Consider the following 21,993-nt stretch of genomic DNA (forward strand, 5'->3'; position numbering starts at 1 on the left):
TATGATAAAAGAATCGTGCGTAATTTGAAGTAAGTCGGACTGGCGCTGAACACTTTCCTTTCCATGTCGTCGATGCAGTATTTGGCACGAGTTTCGAAAATAATCGGGGGCTGCGTAAAATAAAATATATGCCTTGGTAATTTGTGCTTCCAGTGATTTAAGATTGATTGGTGTGTGATAGGCGATGACGAGTGAAATAAACTTTCGTTATTAATTGATCAATTGATGAAATAACGAAACGAAAAAAAGGGAAAATTGTAAAATAAGGGTTTAAAGGTGTCAGAATGCTCAGAATGAAAAACCGGTGCTTGATGATGCTAAGGAAGAAAATTTAGAATGTGTAAATGATTAATTGAAATTTTTATTTTATTTGTTTATTTATTCAAATGATTGAAGAATGTGTTCAATAGTGTCAAATTGCTCAGTATGGAAAGCGATTGTTGCTGACGCACGAGTATTGTCGTATAAAAATATAAATCATCAAATAAAATAAATCTAAATAAAGAAATGATAGAAATATAATATAAATATAACAGCTAAAATATAAAACGTAAAGAAAAAAACATCGTGCGTGTGTGTGTATGAGAGAGAGAGACGCTATCGCGTTATATCTTTAACAGCGGAGCTTAAGTGTCCCCGTAATTTTTTATAACGATATGATATAATACAAATCTGACTTTATGAACACAGCCAGTTGCCCCAAACACAAACACATCGCAGTAATGTAAGTTGACCATTCAAATTTCTTTTCGTTTCAGCCGAGTTCCTCTTCCTCAGAGTTCCTCGAAGCTTCCCATGTCAGCGCTTTCATGTGAGGTTACAGCTTCAAATGTCTACTATCTGACAGATGGAACAAACAAGAAATCGGCATATTTACAAATTCCACTGAATTTCAGGTAGCTGTCAATTAGCGAACCATCGGGTGGCTCGACAAAGCAAACAAAAGTGAAGCTCACGCTTCGTTATTTTATCAGCCGCGCTGGCAGGTATAACGCACAGAATGCGAACCTGAGCGGCGCGCTCTGGACCTGGACCGGTCTAAACGGGCTGCACGTGAGCGTATTACAACACACTAGTGGGATGTCATCTTTTCCTGCTTTACTAGACGCCGCGGGTTTGGTAGCCGCTTGCTTTTGCAGCGTGAAACACGCACCTTGGGTGCACTAGACAACCGTACTGCTCTCTGCACCAAGCACTACCATTTCGTACAACTGTGAAAAGTACCTTCGGTAATCATGCCCCTGTCTTAAATCAAATACACAATGGTAAATGCAACCTGCGTATAGAATGTTTCAAAGAACGTATTTGGACTATAGCGTTCGTTATAGATGCATTGCTCCTTCTCCCGTGTTCTCCATCGCAGCATAAGCTTCTCCTTCAAGTTCACAAGGCTCCATAGCACGCCAAATAACCTTGCTGTTTTGGGAGATAGCACGTTCTGTGAGCTAGCTCCCAGTCAGAGGGACGTGCAGTAATGCTTTACATGATGCAAGTGACACTTGTAAAGCCGATTAGAACTGCAAACAAACGGTCGCAAACATGCGTATACCTTGATTCCGTGCGCGTCTACGACGGTGCGCGTGCTGCAGAAGGGCACGCAACAACATGCTGGCATCATTCCGAACAGAGCTTGGTGCTAACAGTGACTGCTGTGATGTTAAAAAATGGAGGAATCACTTGTGAGTATTCCAATGCACCTTTCGGTGCATGCACGGGTTCCACGAAGGCGCGCGTTGACAGCGTTCTCGATTGGAGGCGCGGGCGGACTGAACAAACCATGGCCGCTGCGCACGGTTTCTGTTTATTTCACTAGATGGCGCTAACTTTTGTAAAGCCTCTATAGTGTTGTCTCCACAGGAGGCAAAGGATGAGTTGGAACCAATTGCACAAGGGCACGCATTATGTTTCCAGGAGCAGTGCAGAGTTCCCTTGCACGCTCCCATTTTCTGCTCGCACTATGTTGAGGTTGAAAGGTCAGAACTTCTATCTGTGATTTCTTCCATGCAAAACTCGGCTCCAGGTTGGGACGGGGTTACGATAGGTGTGCTCAAAATTTTAGCTAATGAATTCAGTTAGTATCTCCTGGATCTGGTCCACGAATCATTAGAATCTGCATGGCTGCCGCACGTCTGGAAAGTGGCAAAAATTATATTGCTCTTGAAAGACCCTGGTAAAGGATTTTATGTTGAAAACATTCGGCCGATAGCTTTGACTTTGAATCTAGTAAAATTAATAGAAAGAATTGTGCATGGCCGCCTCTCAAAGCATATTTCAGAGGTTAATGCTTTGAGTTCTGCCCAGATTGATTTCCGCAATGGGTGCTCAATATGGTGTGTACATGTTGATTTATAAATCAGGATTCATCTTGCAATGTGCAACAAGGAGGTATCAGCGTTAGTGACGCTCGATATAGCTAACGCCTATGACAGCATTGAACATTCCATTCTACTAAACAAGTGATCATTATCACGTCCTCCGTTCTACATTTATGATTGGATCAGGAAATTTTTGAAAGGACGAGAATTCTTTTGCACTGATGGCTCATTATTCTCAGATACCTATGCACAGACAAGAGGGGTACCCCAGGGCTCTGTGCTCTCACCACTCCTTTCTAATATATTAATGTGCGATATTCCGGTTCATTCTGATGTCACTGTATATGTATATTGTAACGTAGTGGTGACAAGGCCGTACACGCCCAAAGTAGACACAGGCGTGATGGTACTGAAATTGGGGCTGACTTGCGCCCGTAAAAGAACTAAGCAACTCGGCGGCGGCGATAGCAAACGTGCTCGTCGGTCGTCGGACAAAGAATGCTCGTCACACTCGTCAACGCTCAATTTAAAGGCTGCACAGACCAATCTAGATAACGTCGCAAACAGCTACCAGCACGGGCTGGAACATTGTGGAAAGACACCCGAGTGGCCGGAACCTTCGAGACAGATCTCGGTGCATCTTTCGCTACAACAAAACTGATAAAGGTGTGACTTGCGACATCGAGCATTAACAAACAAAGATTACGGAACTGATACGCGGTCCAGAATCAGAGTGATAAGCCTGTAGGCCGGCAGCTGTTAAAAAACAACAAGTACTGTTTTGAAGGTTTCGCGGTAATATGCAGATGTCATAGGATTCTTCGCCTCTGCAAAAGATATTCATGACCTCTATCGTTCACTACAGGCTCACCTAAATGCACTTGAGGTCTGGTTGGACAAAATTAAATTGGTTTTAAATGTATCCAAACGTACTGTGCTAGTTTTTAAAACCAAAACCCCCTTATATGTTTCGTTAAACTACCGCTCAGATGTCATACCTCAAGTGGAATCTGTGCGGTATTTAGGCATTACGTATGATGCTAGTATGGATTGGAGGCCTCACATCAAGTCTAATGTTCAGAAAGGTGAGCATGCCCTTGGTAGGCTCATACGGATAAGTAATAGGAAATTTGGTATGCGTCGAGACACTCTTCTACTTTTGTACAAAGCCTATGTGAGACCGATTCTGGAATTTGGCTCCATTCTTTTTTCTGGGTGTCCTAAATATAAGCTGCATCCTTTGCTGCTTTTACAGAGACGAGCGCTGCGCCTCTGCCTAGGGCCTCCACAGTCAGTCTCTACCACTGTGCTGTACTTGGAGGCCCGCAATTCGGACCTTAACTCCAGTTTTCGCCTTCTAACTGTTAGATTTTTCTTGCGATCATTTGAGGCTACTCCAGGTATGGCTATACCTATTTTTGTGTCAAACCCCGCCCTCTTTCTCACTCACCAGTGGCCAAGGGTCTGCATGCCCCAGGTTGTTTTCACGCAGAGCATTTTAGCAAACATTGGTGTGGACCTCGGTTCTATATGTCCTATTGGTTGCTCAACGTCCTTTTTGGATATAAATTATGATTCTATATTTCCATCTAATGTGAAGCACTTACCTTAAGGTCTAATATCCAGTCTCCTATGTGATCACCTTGAAAAGTTCCCTGATCACACTGTAATTGCCACTGATGCGTCTGTGACTGCGCTGAAAGCAGCGATTGGAATTTTTTTCAGAGTCTCTTTCCTGGAGTTTTTCGGTGCGTGTCCCGGATTACACACCGATATTTTTAGCAGAGTTTATGGCAATTCGACTAGCACTACTGAACGTTCCCTGCAGTCAATCAAAAATAATTTTTCTATCAGACTTTCTGTTTTGCTGCCACTGGAGTCAGCACGGGATGCTCTTTTGAGCTGCTCACTAAAGTATTTCATACCGGGGTGGGTGAAAGAACTACGCTTCATCTGGGTCCCCGGTCACTGCGGTATTTTTCAGATCGAAGCGGCAGATTTCCTGGCTAAATCAGCTCTTGATGCATCCGTTTCATGTACCATCCCTAATATCACCATTTTTGGAATGTCCTGTTTTCAGCGTTATCAATACCGAGCCGCTTCGTGCAATGAAACCTTGCTATCTACAGCCGAATACCAGCATCTCATATACTCATGGAAAGTTCGTTCATGTAAATCACGGCAGTGTGAGATAACGATGACTCTCACGAGATGCAGGACTCCTCGCCTAAATCTTTATTTATGTAGATGCGGGATCAGCCCCACAAACCTTTGTGAGGCTTGCGATGAGATTGAAAATGTTGATCACTTCCTTCTCGCTTGCCGAAGATTTTCACATCAGAGGAGGGTGCGTTTAGAAACTCCAATTGCACGCTTGGGATTTACGCTGTCGGTCCCGCTTCTACTCTCCTTCGGTGCGAGTGCGAAAGGATTTGCGTTGCCTCAAATTTGTCAGTACTAACATAACTCAGTTCAGTTCAGTTCAGGCGTTCAGTCGTGTCCGACTCTTCGTGACCCTATGGACCATGTCACGCCACGCTTTCCGGTCTCTCACTATCTTCTTAACATCACATAGCTTCATCTGCAATGCCTCGAAGATGCCATCTAACCATCGTGTTCGCTGCCTACCCCTTCTTCGGCGACCCTCAACCTTTCCCAACATCAAATCTTTCTCCAGCGACTCCTCTCTTCTCATCAGATGACCAAAGTAGCTGAGCTTTAACTTTAGAATTTGACCCTCCAATGAGCAGTCAGGGTTTATGGTCGACAATATCGACTGATTTGATCTTCTGGCAGTCCAAGGAACTCTCAAGAGTTCCTTGGAGAGAGAGTCAACTTACATAACTACATCACAGCTACGGACAGATTCCCTTGCTAATTGTATTCCACATTTACAAACTTCCAAATTTTTGCTTCGTATTTTTTCTTTCAATCAATTTTGTGATCTTAAATCTTATGTTTTTGTTTAGTTGATAATTGCTTTATTGCACTAGTTCAGTTCGTGTAGGACATTTGGCAGTCCACACTGAACCTTGGTCAATCCCCCTTCGTGGGTATGTGCCATATATCAAGGCAGAAGAAGAAGAAGACCGTGGTTCAGGTTAGGGCAGCTACAAATACCTCCCGTATTAACGTCTAAGATGCTTCTGCTGTCTAGACGCAGGCTCAGTAGAGTAGACTTAGTGACGAGCGACTGCTATGACTGCAGTGATGTGTTCGGCCATGGTCATTGTCAGCGCTGGTTCTTCAATGTCGTTATATTCTCCGTGTGCGCAATGCAGTGCCACACCCTCGCCTTCAGTCTCATCTCTGGTGACGTCGACCACTGGTGCAAGCAGCCACAGGGCGAAATGAAGGTGCCTTCGGCCTCCTGGAGGAACTCGGCAATCCCTCTAGAGGCGGACGGTCGCTTCAGTCGATGCAGCGTCTACAAACACCCAGGTCACCCTAACGACACGCTGATTGTTGACTGCGATGATTGGGACTACGACCCGGAGTACAGCAAGAGGACCATTGTAAGTCAGTGGGACTTGGTCTGCCACAGACGCTGGTTGCGCGCCATGGCGGAGAGCCTCTACATAGCCGGCTCGCTGATTGCGATGACTGCCGTCGGGCAGATGGCGGACCGAGTCGGCCGGATGCCCGTGCTCCTCACAGCGATGGCGGTGCTGCAGCTGGCCACGATGGGCGGATGTTTCGCAGCATCATACCACATGTACGTCCTTTCAAGGTTTCTCAACTCTGGCTGCGTGGCAACTGTCGCCGTCCTCGCCTGCACACTATTCTTTGAGGCATCCACGCACGAGAACAGGAACAGGGACCTGTGTGCAGCCATGTGCGCAGGCTTGCTGATTGCCGAGGTATGGCTTGCTGTGGCACGGCTGCTCAAAGGGCTGAACTGGATAGTTCTCCAGATCTTCATGCTGTCCCCGACTGACCTCACGTTGTACGCGGTGTCCGCAGTGCATGAGTCAGCCCGCTGGTGCATTGCAGTAAACGACATGGCCAGAGCCGAAATGCTCATGATCGCTGCCGCCAAAGAAAATCACTTTCCCGTTTCAAACACTGACTGCATGCTGGAAAGGCTCAAGGCAGAGGTTCAGAGGACCGAAATGCGCATGCTGCTCACAGCAGGAGACGTAACTAGAGCAAAGGCAGTACAGCACAGCGCGTTCGTGATGATCGGCTTATCGTTCTCTGCTTCGTTCTCACAATACTCATTGATGGCCGTCGAGGACAGGGTAATATTAGGAACAACTGCTTGGTTCCAGTGGGCCTCAAGCGGAACCAACCTCGCAAGTTTCGCGCTGCTCTACGCTACGTTCAGAAAAGTCTCACCGCAACATCTACTAGCCGCAGCAGTAGGAACGCTCGGTGGCGTTTCCTGCGTGATAAGCCTTAGTTTCGCATTGGGATGCGCTTACCTAACGACATTGTTCTTCCTTTTAGCCAAACCGCTTACATTCGCGGTCAAAGTCCTCATATTCGCCAACGTCTTGGAAATGGTGCCGACGCGTGTGCGTTGCGGGGCGAGTTGCTGGCTCTTCGGTTTGGGCCGCTTGGGAGGGGTGTGTGCCATAGTGCTGTCCGTGCGGCAAGACATTGGTCGTGGCGATGTGCTTTTCGCCCTCGCTGGGACCACGCTCTTTATGTTGCTCCATGCCCAGCTCTTTTCACAGCAGCTGTCGAAGAAGCCAACTCTGGCCAGCCCTTTATCTGCTGCGGGTTCCATTCAGAGTGTGGACTTCATGAAGCAGACGCTGAACTGGCGGAATGTGAAGAAGGCACGAACCAGCAAGCCTCGTGGCAGTGGTCAGTCATCGAGGTACCAAAGCATCGAGCCGAGACCTATGGACAGCAGACTCAATTAGAGTGTTATGATTTGTGACGCAAATGGGCTTTCAGTCTCATCACTGTAACTTATGCTATCTAAGCACAACGTTATGTGAATGTAATTAATTCGATCTGTCGAATGTTTACACAGTTTCTATGCCGTCATGTGGCACTTGTATCAAGGGCAAACATTGGATATTGGATGCAATGCATCTTTTTTTGTGTTGCTTTTAAGTTGGCTTCCAATATGGTTTGCTTTTGGGGTTTAAAGGGGTCATGCAATGCCTAAAACGGGGTAAAGCAAATCGGTCAAGAGATAGGTACTCCCTCACAGGTCAATTCACCGCAAGAATTTTTTAACTAGCTTCATTAACAGCAGAGATATCGGCTATTAAAAATGGCGCTCCTCCTCGCTCCCCTCAATCAATCAATCAATCAATCAAAGTGATCTTTATTTGTAGGAAACGAAATACATAAAGAATATTTGGACCGATAGCCGGGGGGCTAGTAGACGGTCCAGTACAGAATAAACTTGGTCAGGCAGCCGTAATGAGCGCATACAAACACACACACACACAAACATACAAAAAAAAAAAAAAAAAAAAAACGACTCACACAGACAAGCAAAAAGAATCAACAGAATCAACTCAACACTCAGAGAAACCAGAAAAATAAACGAAGAAAACAGCTTGGGAACTCCGCCCCGCTAGCCCCTCCCACGAAGCGTCGTCGGGTGACGCTCGGTTCTCAGACTTCCGGTCGTCGCACCTGTTTTCCCCGAGCTTCGCCCATACATTCACGGTCTCTGCCTTTCCGTCCCGTCTGCGTTTGCATGGCTTTCAACCTTGTCTGCTGTCTTCCTCGGCCGCCGGTTTCTTCAGTTTCTTGACCTCTCTGAATTGTGTGCGACAGCAGCCCGAACGACTCGGGTCGTTCGCAAGCGCATGCCTGCAGGTGGGAAGCTGTCCACACATACCGGCGGCCGCCGCGGAGGGAGCACTTTCCTTCATATCCCTGTCCCATTCCGCGCAAATTAGCATGCACTCCTGCCGAGCACGGCTTTCTACAAGACCGCTTTCTTCTCTCGCGCTGCCTGGGTCAGTCTCTTTGGTACCGTCTTCTGCGGTTTGACCAACGGCGGCCGGTGACCCCTCGCGGAGTTGACGCGATAGCTGCGATAGCATCGACTCTGCATGGATGCTAGCAGACGATCGAGCGTGCGAGTTGCCCGCGTGCAAACATATGTCGTCGTCGCTTTTAGACCGGAGCTGCTTTCATTATGGTCGGCGAGAGGCATCTCTTGTGCATAACGAATGGAATGTATACGCGTACGTATCACCGACGAGAGCACGGACTGATGATCGCTACAGAGTTTGGATATCGGATGACAGGTGAGCACGAATTATTCGTCCGCGAATCTTAAAATTGAGATTAACAAAAACGATAGTGTAGTGTAGTGTTTTTTTTTTTTGACGTCCTTTCGCAAATTGTTTAGGAAGTGCCAATGCGTAGCGTGCACGCGTGTTTATCTCATGTGTACGCATCGTCCGAGCTAGAATCGACGGCGCAAAGCAGCAAGCAGCTCGGCACATTCAGTTCGGCAGCGCAGGTTGTCACCGCTTTCCGAAGCTACACGCAAGAATCGTGCACAGGAGCACGCGAGCGACTACACTAGAGACGCAGCGAAGCGGACGATTCTAAAACGCCGTCCGCCGTAGCTGCGATGCAAAAGAAACAAGGCCTAGCGATGAGCAGGGAGCAGCGCACAACCGGAGTACCGTCGGCCGCAGCGCCCGTGCCTGGCGGCATCGGGTGCTGCACTTACGCAGTGCGAATTTGTGTACTTTTGCGATCAAGATGAGGGTAGACCTTTTTTTCTTTTTTTTTTTTTGACGCACACAACACGCCGCACAAATGGTCAATGCGGCAAAGACGAGACGGGACACGGGACTATACAGTACGCTGCTGCGCCGTCGGTCGGTACATGAAGGTTGATGCTGCCTATTAATTCGGTACGGTGTTAAATCGGTCCAGCTGGTGCTCGTTTCGCACTCCTGCAGCGACGCGCACTTTCAGTCGGACGTGACCACCTTTTCGGTTAACATCGCGAACCAAAGCGCCAAGCTTGGGTTCTCGCATGCATTGCACATGTCTATGCAGCACTCGAGCAGACGACTTTCGCAGCTACCGGAAGTGTGTCCGTGACGTAGTGGCCGTCGCGGCTGCAGCCAATGGCAGCCTGACGTGGCCTGTTACTCTGTGACTTCTGACGTAGGTAATCACGGCAGAATAGTCCCGAATCTCGCCACCACGCGGAAATGGCGCAGCCCGCGAATTTCAAAAAACGCTGTTTTTAAAAATTAATAATAATTCGCTGGATTTTTTCCGAGGAGTTTTACTTTGCAAGATCGCTCGGAAGCATTTATTATACACATTAAAACGTTTGTCAGTGAGCTTTCTAGCCGTTTCATGCCCCCTTTAACGTCCCAAAGTGACTCAGGCTATGAGGGACGCCGTAGTGGAGGACTCCAGAAATTTCGACGACCTGGGGTTCTTTAACGTTCACTGACATCACACAGCCCACGGGCGCCTAGCTTTTCGCCTCCACCGATAAGCAGCCACCGAGACCTGCATTCGATTCTGCGTCCTTGGGCGCAGTAGTCGACCGCCCTAAACACTGCACCACCCCGGCAGGCTTCCAATATGTGCATGAGCTATAAACATTATTAGTGGAGGAGGTTCGGAGCCTACTAAAATAGCCTAACGTTTATGTGTACGCTTCGGGTGTCTAACGAGAAGGTAGGCAAATACAGCACTTTTCTTTCCTCGAATCAAACTACGGTCTTCTAGTTTAGTTTTATTTATAGGATTTAACGTCCCAAAACGACTCAGGCTATGAGACGCCGTAATGGAGGGCTCCAAAAATTGCGACCCCCCGTATTCACAAACCAACCTTTACCTTCCCTTTCGAGGTTCTCACCTTTGCGGCTCCTTATCGCGTTTCGGAAACCAGCCTTCCCTTTAAACTACACCTTTAGCCGGCCTTTCGGCCTCGGAAAGGGAGCGTTCGCTAAGGTAGCGTCTGACCTACCTTCAGCAGCTCCTTTATACCATGGTACCGCTTCGGTGATCGGTGGAACGAAGCTGCATTTAAAAATATAATTTATGACGGGGTTTCAGGAGTACCGGAGTGCCGTCCGACGAGGCGTCAACAGCGCTGTCAAACACCCCACGATGGCAGCACCTCCTCAACCGCCGTAAACACCGCCGTGGTAGCCCCTCCTCCCGTAAACCGTGCGCGAACGACACGGCGTATCGCTAGCGCCGATGTCCGAAATAAAGCGTGCACAAATTTGTTGGCGTCTGGAATACTGAGCCGAATATCAAGAATGAAGCACTCGTGAGGATCGTTGACTAGCAGCAAATTGCTGGTATGAGCGATAGCTGCGATACAAGCAAGTTTCTGCTCAAGCCAGCTGCCGCCGGTGCATTGCGGTTCATTCGATCTGCTTGTACTAGCTCTGCGATTAATGCGTCGCCAGACATAATCCTATCATTCTTTTACTATGGCAGAACAGGTTAAAAATAAGGCAGTTTCATAAGTAGACGATTTACGATAGCGATGATCAGTTTCAAAGCGCCGACCACCGCGGCTTCGAAGCGAAACAATTTAGGCCTAGCGAAGACTAAGGACGGTCACGCACGGCGCCGTCGTGCGCCGCGCTCTCGGTAAGTGTAACGTAGCTCAGCCTTCTCGCTGCATCCCGTGCTGAAAGCGTTGCAAACTCGTGTACTTTCATGATAGAGCTAAGGCAGCACATTTTTTGACGTTGCGTTCAACAACAAGCCGTTCAAATGATACTGCAGGCAGAACGGGGCTTCAGTATGCAGTCGCTGCGCTGTCGGCTGTAACCGAAGATGTCGGGCGGTAGAGTCGAAACCACCTGTTTTATTCATCGATCTTTAAACGTGATGAAGTTGGAAAATGAATAACATTATGAAGCAGACCCACTCGTACGCTTCGCGCACTCGGGCGCCGACGATCGAGTAGCCTCCGTTAACAGACGCTTCGCAGTTAACGACGCAAACCGAGGTCGCCAAGCTCGGTTTGCGATAACCGCGGAACCACGGTTTGGTCCGCCGTAGCACGATTGGCTAGATGGAGCATTAGATTACAAGAGTATGACGTAACAGTCGTATACAAATCAGGACGGAAGCATCAGGATGCTGACTGTCGCGCTCGCCCATCGCCATATGTCCAGAAGAAACGGCCGATGATTTTCCCTTTCTGGGGGCTATTAGTACAACCCAAATGGCGCAGCTGCAGAGAACGGACCCAGAGTTAGTGTCACTCGTCGACTATCTGCAGGGCGTCGACGCCCGTATCCCCCGTGTTTTTCATCGTGGGCTTCAAACGTTCTCTCTGCTTGGTAACGTGCTCTACAAGCGAAATTTCGCCAACAGTGAAGAGACGTTTCTCCTTGTTGTGTCCTTCGAGTTGCGCCGAGATATATTGAGTGCCTGTCATGATGAACCCACCGCCGGCCACTTGGGGGTGAGCCGTACACTTACACGAATTCGTCAAAAGTATTATTGGCCCAAGTTACTCCCATCGGTGCGGGCAGCCAAAGGGGTACGCTCATGTCGTGTCCCAGGGTACGCTCATGTCGTGACTGCCAATGTCGCAAGTCTCCGCCATTGAAACCCGCTGGATTTCTTCAGCCTATTGCTCCGCCGAAGACCCCTTTCCATCAAGTGGGCATGGATCTTCTCGGTCCTTTTCCGAAGTCCTCGTCTGGCAACCGTTGGGTAGTCGTCGCAACAGACTACCTAACACGGTACGCAGAGACCGCGTCCCTTGTTAAAGGTACTGCAGCCGAAGTTGCTCAATTTTTCGTTCATAACATTGTCCTACGTCATGGCGCCCCCGCCGTGGCAATCACTGACCGTGGAACAGCTTTTACGGCTCGCCTAATCCGGTTGGTCATGACTCTGACTCACACTAGCCATTGACGTGCGACGGCGTATCACCCTCAGACCAACGGGCTGGTGGAGCGCCTCAATCGCACCCTCACCGACATGATTTCTATGTATGTGGACGCAGAACATCACACCTGGGATGCGATTTTGCCCTATATAACTTTCGCGTACAATACCGCCACTCAAGAGACGACGCGACTGACCCCGTTCCAACTTGTCTTCGGTCGCCAAGTGAGCACGCCGTTGGATGCCATGATGCCAGTTAGTCCTTCTTGCGGCTCTGACGCCGAACTTGACGCCGACATCTTTGTTCAGTGTGCTGAGGAAGCGCGGCAACTAGCACGCCTCAGAATCCACCGACAACAGGCGAATGACACTGCTCGGTATAACCTCAGCCGAAGAATCGTCACTTACGAACCGGGCGACCTCGTATGGGTTTGGACACCTGTTCGTCATCGCGGCTTATCTGAAAAATTACTGCGCCGATACTTCGGCCCTTACGAGATTGTTCGCCGTATCAGTGAAGTCACCTACGCCGCTGTTCCCGTAGCTTCAGCTCCATCCCGAAGGCCACAGCGTCCTGAAGTCGTGCACGTGGTTCGGCTGAAGCCCTATCATGACTGAACTTTTTGTCAACGCCGCTGGGTCCTTGTGACACTTTAGTGCACCCTTTCGCTGACTTCTTCCTAGTAGCACCTCGTCGCATCGAGTCAATGTTACAGAGGAGGGGTGGAGTGATAAAAACTATAGTCGACGACGAAGCGGAGACAATCAGTGGCTAGTTGACGTAGACGATGAAGTGGTTGCTAGTTGGCGTAGACGACGAAGTTGGTTGCCTGGAACTGCGCTCAGACCGCTGCTCGGGCCGCTCTCGGACTTCGGCAGTCTTCTAGGCTCAGGGCGCTGCCTGAACGTTTGGCTCAATACCCGTTACAATATGTTAGTAAAACCACCATCGTTGAAATTATTTTTATGGTGAGCGATTAGCGCCAATACTACATACCTATATTAATAACTAATCTATTGACTAAAGTCTACCCGTTCTTAGTCCTCTGAGAGCTGCTGAACACGTTTTTCAGGATAGTGAAAGCTGCACACTCTCTTTCATGGCCATTGATGTGATGCGGCGAATTGAAACAAGCGTCGCTTGCGGACCTTTTACCTGTGAAGAATAAAAGTGAAAAAAAAAAAATATTACAGCTGCATTGGTACATTCGCTTTGTTTTTGGGTGGTTTACTACACTCGGAGCAGAGTGACTATTTTGCACTCGAGGGTATTACAATTATGGAGCTAAGACGTGAGCGAAAAAGTGAGCGACGCGACCATGGCAGCGTACTGAATGCGATAATGGTTCGCTCCATCGCCTACTGGGGAAGATACATGCACGCGACAGCGCGAACGGAGCGAAACGGCGACGACACTGTAACGACGTTCAGTGCAGACTGTTGCTGGCATAGTGACCTAATACACCGCGAAACTATTGGCAAATGCAACAACAGTCATGACGATTGCAACAATTGATGTTATTTCGCGACAACATGGGGCAAAGTAAAAGGGATTTACAACAAGCCGTATCACATTTGTGTTAACTTGCACTATACGAGTAGTCACGTGACCTCTTGTTTTTTGGTTGCGATTAGACGTTTTTTGAATCCTTGGCCATTCACCCTTGTTCGTACAAAGCGAAAAAATTGCGCGGTGATGCACAATCTAAATGAAACACTGCAAACGAAAGAAGACGTGCGAAATGAGCGGCAATGACGTACGCTTCGCGCTTCGTGCTATTGGTTGATCGCGCATACACTTTTGGGCGAATGAGCGAAATTTGCTATTTCGTCAGATCCGGTGAGCGACGAGAATGGGGCTGCTAACAGTATAAAGGGAGCTAAATTATGGGAGACAGCATGGACGCTAGGGCATACATTACTCGTCGACCCTGATAAACCTACGCGCATTGGTGACAGGGATACGTGCCCTGACCTTACCTTTACCAGAAATATCCTCGATGCGAGATAGGAAAATCTAAATACAAACATAGGAAGCGACCACTATGTACTATGTACCACGTTCCGAGCCACGCATTGCAAAATGCGTCGCCAGGAAGTGAAGCACACGAGCTGCGACGCCTTTAGATATGTCCGCTCGCAAAGGCCAGATTTAAGACAATGGGGGGGGGGGGGAGCGTCTGTTGCAAAACGCCGCAATAATAATAATAATAATATAATAATAATAATAATAATAATAATAATAATAATAATAATAATAATAATAATAATAATAATAATAATAATAATAATAATAATAATAATAATAATAATAATAATAATAATAATAATATAATAATACTAATAATTGGTTCAGAGGAAGGGAACGGCGCAGTATCTGTCGCATTTGCTTTGTGGACACCTGAACCGCGCCATAAGGGAAGGCAGGAAGATAGGAGTGAAAGGGGAAAGAGAGAAAGAGCAACCGTAGTGGAGGGCTACGGAGTAATTTCGACCACCTGGGGACCTTTAACATGCGCTGACATCGCCCAGCACACGGACGCCCCTTCGTTTCGCCTCCATCGAAACGCAGCCGCCGTGGTCGATTTCGAACCCGGGAACTCCGGCACAGTAGTCGGGCGTCTTACCGCTGCACCACCCCGGCGGGGCCAAGACACAGCAAACACTTCAAAAACTGTGAAACTGGAGGACAGCAGTCCCAGCCCAGATGCTAAGCTAGGGCACATGATGGAAACGCAAAGGAGTATTCATGCTCGATGACGTAAAAATAAGCACAACCAACGTTTAAAAATTCGGCTAACCCGGCTTGAAAAGGAAATCGAGGCTTACTCGCGGGAATTTAGCCGAGAACAGTGGCATCAGACTTGCGACCGCCTTAATAGGCAACTGGGCAACAAGAACACATTGTTTCTACTTAGACATTTACTCGATCCTCCTAGAACTAAGGCCGAATCTCACAAGAACCTAAATAGAATCTCGCAATATTTCCAAGGCACCGACGAAATGTTCATCACCACATTAAAAGATCCGTACGTTAACACCTCCCAGGATATACCCACGCCAGATGGGTACTCAGAATTGGATAATCCTCAGATTAATATCGTCTTAACCGTAGCAGAGATCAGAGCTGTTCTTAACCAAATTCACGCCACCTCGGCACCGGGGGAAGATTGCATCATCAATAAGCTCTTACGGACCTCTTCAACAAGTACTGTATAGAGGGCAGCGTCCGTGAGGAATGGAAGCGCATGCTAAAATTATTTTCATACACTCTTAATCTGGTTCCACATACATTCCACTTATTAAGCGGAACTTTTTTGAAAGTTCCACTTCTAACTGGAACCTATGTGGAACGAGATTAAGAGTGTACCTAAATCGGGCAAAAGATTTGAGATGGGGAACCTCCGCCCAATCCTGGCCTCGGCGGCCGCTTTTCGATGGAGGCGAAAAGCAAGGCGCCCGAGTGCTGTGCGATGTCAGTGCACGTTAAAAAACCCAGGTGGTCGAAATTTCCGGCGTCCTCCACTACGGCGTCTCTCATAGCGTCAGTTGCTTTGGGACGTTAAACCTCACAAGTCAAATCAAATCAATGTCGCTAACGTCATGTCTCGGGAAGGTAACAGAGAGATCATTGGCGCAGAGTCGGGAAGGTAATAGAACACGTTGTCTTTAACAGGCTCCTTATGCACACCCATGCGGAAAGCACGTTTCCCCCTTCATGATTGGGTTTCGAAAAGTGCTTTCGATTCAGGACATCATGTGGCAAATTTAACTTGACATTCTAGGTCCAAATCTCATAAGAACCACGCGAACCATCCTGAGACTCGCTGTTAGTAAGGCCCTCGAGAATGTGGCACACGCTTCCATCGTCACTGACCTCTCACAGATGAACGTAGGCAAACGGACATACGACTACATCGCTATCTTTCTGAATGCGCGTACGGCTACGCTCCATTTCGTTGACAAAACTAGCGGCAAAATTACACTAGGGACGAGAGGAACACCGCAAGGTGCCGTGTTTTCACTTTTTCTCTTCAACATCGCTATTAACGACCTCGAGCTTCTGTTACATTATGTCCCACACAGACATCATTCCATATACGCCGACGACATCACGATATGGACCAATTCTGGCTCCGATGGAGAAATTGCAGAGTTATTACAAGGAGCTATCGACACGGTAGTCTTACGTGCAGGAAAATGGCCTTACGTGTTCACCGGCTAAACAGAACTCATAAGGAACAAACAAGCTTCACAGACAAAACCAGATTCTCGAGAACATATCCAGTTGCACATTGACAACCATCAGATATCCCCGGTAGCCACGATCAGAGTTCTCGGAACGTTGACTCAGAATAATACGCGTAACACAGAATCTATACGCCGGCTCGCCAGATAGGTGGGCTGGTGAGGCGCATTGCCACACGTTGCAGGGGTATGAGAGAAGCCGACCTGTGCAGGATCATTCAAGCCTTTATGATAGGCAGAATTATGTACGCTTGCTCGTACTTTTATGTGCGTCGTAGGGACGAAGATAAATTTAATACAATATTTAGAACAGCATATAAAGCAGCCCTTGGCTTGTCTGTATACGCCAACTCATATCGACTAGTGCAGTTGGGAATTTTTAACACGCTGCCCATAAGACAGCACAAGTGACCCACTTGTCACGCAGCGTTGCGGGCCCGTAATTATCGACAAGCTCCACATACACCCCCCGAAGAGGTGTGCGCAACATCCCATTTATGGGCTGACATTACTAGTAGACTAGTTATTAAACAAATAGCCAAAAACATGTTACCAGGCAGACATGATGCCCGCAGGACGAGAAGAGCACAGACCCTTGAGAAACAGTACGAGGACGATCTACAAGCAGTGTACGTGGATGGGGCTCAACACATCAAAAACGGAGCATGCGTGTCATGTGTGGCCACTTCAAAGTCAACCTTTATTGACGCCATAACATTTCACGTTAGCTCCATATGCGAGGCAGAGGAAGTAGCTATTGCACTGGCTATCAGGATCCTTGCACCAAAATTATTCTAAGCGACTCAAAGAGCGCCGTTCAAAATTTCGCCAAAAATTCTGTAAGCGCGCTCGCGACGCGAATTCTGCGCAGCCGATCTCTCCGTGACGATATCAATCTCGTATGGGTTCCGGCACCCGCGGGTAACTCCGGAAACGAAGGGGTCGACCATCTAGCCCGAGGCTTAACCAACCGGAAAACGGGAGATCTATCGGGAACGGACGCATCTGTCGAGTGCGCCGCGCACATACGCGGAGATAAGAAACTTTTATCGCGAGCTAAGATGCACGTATCCCGCCCCTCAAAACCACGACACTCAGACGCCTACAAACAAAGGCGATTCTTAGCCCCTACCGATTATCGTTAATTACGAATGGAGAATACAACCCTGCATGCCGGCACTGCGGTGGCGGGACGCGGGCCACTCAAGACCACATACTATGGGAATGCGCCAGCAATCCCCCTCTAAATACACTCTTGCCAGGACCCGCAGCAGAGGAATGGGACAAGCTGTTGACCAGCCCAAGAAAAACTGCGCAACTGGCCCTCTCACGCGAGCTCAAGAGGTCGCCCCCGACTGGAGGCCACCCTGGACTCGCGCCAGCCCGAATTAATTCCTTTCATTTTGTGGCAATAAATGTTGTTACCACCAGCAGGCGATGCACGCAATTTGTTCGCGCAAACACTTCGCGCGACACGTGCCACTATTGCGCTCGCGTGAGGTTTCGTGTACATGGAGCTCAACCCTTTACTCGTTCGTTCTAGACGAACATATAAATTTTAACTGAAATTTTACTGAGGACTGTTGCAGCTTGAGATGGGCAGGCCAAGAATGCGGATTTGCTCATTTGAGGAGGTAATGATGTTGCCTCCGATGTGAGGATGGATCTGCATATTGGGGTTGGTTTTATGTTTTCCGTCGATAATAATCAGTTCTGTTTTATGTGGAGCGAGTTCGAGGCCAATTTTGGTTACTTTATCTTCAAGACAAAGAAGGGCCGCTTGAAGTTCAGTCTGCATCGAATATTTGCTTGAGTAATCCGCTGCCTCAGTCCAGATAGTAATATCATCGGCATATATAGCGAGTCTTGAGCTTGTGCCGAGTTCCAGATTGTCGGCGACGCGTGCCATGGCCAAGTTGAACAACATGGGTCCAAGAATGGAGCCATGGGGTACACCCCTATCCAATAGTGAATTCCAATCGCAGAACTGGAGCAGCGCTCACGCTCCATGACAGAATGCCTCAATCCGGCGGAGAGCACGCTCCCAGACTCTGCGTTTCGAATACTCTTGCTCCGGCCGGAGCAAGTAGGTGGCGCTCGCGAGCAAACGGAGACGGAGAAAGTACCCATCATTCCTTGCACTTGCCCGCGCTTTTCGTGCGCTCGCGTCGTCTGCTTTGCAAGCCTGCAGCCTTTCTTCCCTTTGATATGGAGGTTACACCAGCCGTTTACGCAATTATATCCTCCTTGCTCGAAGAGCCGAGCGCGGACACACACGGTAAGACTCCTTCAGCACTTTCTTTAATATGGAAGAAAACTTCGGTTCACGTACCGAATGTTTGCAGTCTTCCAGAGCCGAGCTGTAACGTGCGGCGGGCTTTGAGTTTACACGGACGATGGACATATAAATAGTTCCAGGCATAATTTTTACATGCCGTCAGTCAGTTAAGGTCACCTGCACAAGGAATTTTTTGCTACTTCCTCGTTAATTACAGTCACTTTGTATATTTCAGATGTAAGCAGTGCTGGCTCCAGTGGGTCGAGCGACCAAAGAAAAGAGCTAGCCACTCAAGGTAAGTTTGATTGGTAAAAATATGCCATTAAGTTAAGCCACACCCTTGTTCTGTATGCGCGCAATATACGTAAATTGTGCAACGTTTACAGGAGCGGCTGCAGAAAGTGCGAAAGGCAGCAACCGCGGTGAGTATATATCTACATGCATGTACGTTATTTATATACGTATATGGCACAGTTAAACGGCAACAAAGCTCTTTCCGATTACCAGCGCTTTTTCTCTAGTTCCTTCTTTTTTGTGTTGCCTTTGAATCGTTTTCTATGAGCTTGTAAATAATCCACTCTCGTTCTTACCGTAAAATATCTGGGCGGGCGAAAGCCGGCCACTCCGCCGAGTTTGCCAGGGGGCAGAGGGAATAGCGCAGGCGACAGGAGGGGACGCGTCCCATTCTTCGTATCTGCTTCTTGAGGGAAGCATTGCCAGCTTGCAGGGTGCGAGGTCGTTGAGAAGGGGAGCATCGCGAGTCGCATTCTTGAAGAAACCGCAAACGGACAGGGGCGCGGAGAGAGTGCCGTTCGGATGAGGGCACGTTCTCCTCACACTGCTTGCTTGGGCTTGGTATGGGCGGCCACATTTTATGTTTTTCGCTTTTCCTCTTGGGGACCATCTCCTGCTTTGCAATGTCTTCCGGGAACTCATGCACGCATTCTTTTTTCTTTTTTTTTTCTATAGGCTGCGAGTGGACAACCGGCGAAACAAAATTACTACTAGATTACTATGAGCAATATTTTCCGCACATTGGCCCAATGAAAAAATTCAAAAATAAAAAGGCAATGTTTGCTCACATTGCTGTTAAACTGACGGAAACTCTGGGCATCATTCGAACAGGCGAGCAGTGTTGCAGTCGCTATAAGACTGTGCTGAAAAGAAAAACTGCGACGAGTAAAAACAACAGAAAGTCAGGAAACTCGCCTTCCGACGTCCCCTATGAAGATGAGCTCGCCAAAATCCGCTCAATGGATGATAGCTTGGACCCAGAAGAATTGAGGGATAGCCACGGTATTATATATAAAAAGCAAAAACTGCAGATTTCACGCGAAGACGAGCATGAAATTGAAGAGATCGAAGCCACTCAAGGAGCCTCCGACAACCAGCTGGTAGAGCATTCATATTCGGCAAATCAGGAACAAGACAAAAAGACGACTCCACCAAGAGTCAATAGTGCTCGGATGGTGGGAATCAAAACATTTTTTGAACACATGGACGTATTTTTATTTCATTTATTTATCACATACTGCGGACCAAACATGGTCCAAGCAGGAGAGGCACGGTATAAAAGAAAGTACAAAAAAACTGACCCTTGACAACATTGGTATTGACAGAACACGCACAAAAAAGAAAAAAAAAACGAACAATGAATACTTATACAAAACTAAATGGGGTGAAATCATGCATCAAAATAAGGAAAAATAAGGAAAAGAAAAGAACAGAGAGGGAAGAAGAAAAACGACGACAGCGGGAAGAGCGACAAGCTTACAAGGAGGAGCTGCGCAAAGAAAAAGCTGAGCGCCACAAGGAAAAGATGGCCCTCATGAAACGCGTGTTCGGAGTTGATGATGGACTATAATGATGCATATGTCACGAAGGAAAATAAATGTTCTTATTTTTTTTTTTCTGAAAAAAGAGAGCACTTGTTTCAATGCATGTTGCGGTTTTTGCCTTTGTAAAAATGCATGAATTCAAACATGGTCATATGAATTAATGTAATTTAATTGACAATAACTACATGGCGCGGCGCTAAGTACACGCGTCGCGGGGTACGGTAAAAACATTTGTGCATGAAAGGTTAGGACATCGATCCTGTTTCCACGCAGCACATCACTTCCTGCCTCTCATTATTTCAGTGAAAACTTTCTCGCGCTTGAGTTCCCCAAGCTTGCGCAAGGCATGCTCTTGAGATGTTTCCTCTTCGCTGTTGGCATCCTCTCCTGGGCGCATCCACTGCAGATCTGCCGGCGACTCTTCTAGCTCATCCGGCAGTATGTCTCCCGAGTCAATGCACAGGTTATGGAGGATACAACATGCCATAATGAATTTGTTCAGCCAGCCAACAGTACGAAGCTCCAGGTAAATTAATTGTCGGAATCGTTTTTTGAGCAGCCCGAAGGCGTTTTCAATTAGCACCCTTGTAGCGGAAAATTTTGCGTTAAAATCCCTTTGATTTTTTGATAGTACCCCATAATCTCGGAATGGTGTCAGCAAGTACTCACGTACAGGGTACGCTGCATCCCCCAGAACATGATACTTTCCCCCTTGACATATTACCGGGAGCCTTTTAAGGAGCGATGATCTCCTGAACACTTTAGAGTCATGTATTTTGCTCGAGCAACCGACACAAGCGTCCACAAACCGCCGCTTGTTGTCGCACACCGCCTGCAGCGTCAGTGACAGATAATGATGCCTGTTACAATACGTTGCCGCCACTTTGTTGCTGGGACACTGCATTTCGATGTACGATCCATCGAGACATCCGACCACGCCGGGCATTCCGGAAACCTGTATATGGGAAAAGGAAATAACACAGCACGTGACATTTTTCACATTGAAGTCAAAAGCACGCAATGTGCATTACAAAACGGGATACATATGGATGACTGTTCATGGCAAAAAAAAAAAAAAATATCTATAGCGAATACATATAATGCCAATTGCGAAAACGAAAGCATCTCATTGTAAAGAATTAGCATTACCGACCTTCTCGAAGTCTTGCGACAGTTTCTTGAGGTCAGCAGGGAAAGTTATAACAGTTGGTCCCAAGGATAGTATGTAGTCCGCCACTCTAATCAACATTCTGTGAATTGAACTTTCCGCGACGTCAAAAAGTGTTGCAACTTCCCTCATCGAAGTTTTGTTTGCTGCATACCTGTGCAATAATATAAATAAAGAAAATGCTTTATTGATAACAAAGGAATATAGAAAAACGCAACACACAAACACAACAAGATAGAACCATGCCGTAGTGATATATATATATATATATATATATATATATATATACTATAAATACTACTATATACTATAAGTACTACTATATAC

The 21,993-nt window shown here is 47.5% G+C and overlaps 1 protein-coding gene across 1 annotated transcript; it reads left to right on the forward strand.

Annotated features, from left to right (window-relative positions):
- Positions 1-5,590: 5,590 nt before the first annotated feature.
- LOC146193834 (solute carrier family 22 member 7-like) lies at positions 5,591-7,186 on the forward strand. Its single transcript, XM_084600619.1, has 2 exons — positions 5,591-6,454; positions 6,983-7,186. The coding sequence occupies exons 1-2, from the start codon at positions 5,591-5,593 to the stop codon at positions 7,184-7,186; spliced, it is 1,068 nt and encodes a 355-aa protein (XP_084456745.1).
- Positions 7,187-21,993: the final 14,807 nt, after the last annotated feature.

The sequence above is a fragment of the Amblyomma maculatum genome, chromosome 4 (genome assembly GCF_055883805.1).
Source record: "Amblyomma maculatum isolate TAMU_Amacu chromosome 4, ASM5588380v1, whole genome shotgun sequence".
In the NCBI taxonomy this organism is placed as follows: domain Eukaryota; kingdom Metazoa; phylum Arthropoda; class Arachnida; order Ixodida; family Ixodidae; genus Amblyomma; species Amblyomma maculatum.

Coding starts and splice junctions, on each gene's coding strand:
- LOC146193834 (XM_084600619.1), top strand. CDS start 5,591: ATGCAGTGCCACACCCTCGCCTTCAGTCTCATCTCTGGTGACGTCGAC. Junction 6,455..6,982: donor TGCTGCTCACAGCAGGAGAC/GTAACTAGAGCA, acceptor CTCCATGCCCAG/CTCTTTTCACAGCAGCTGTC.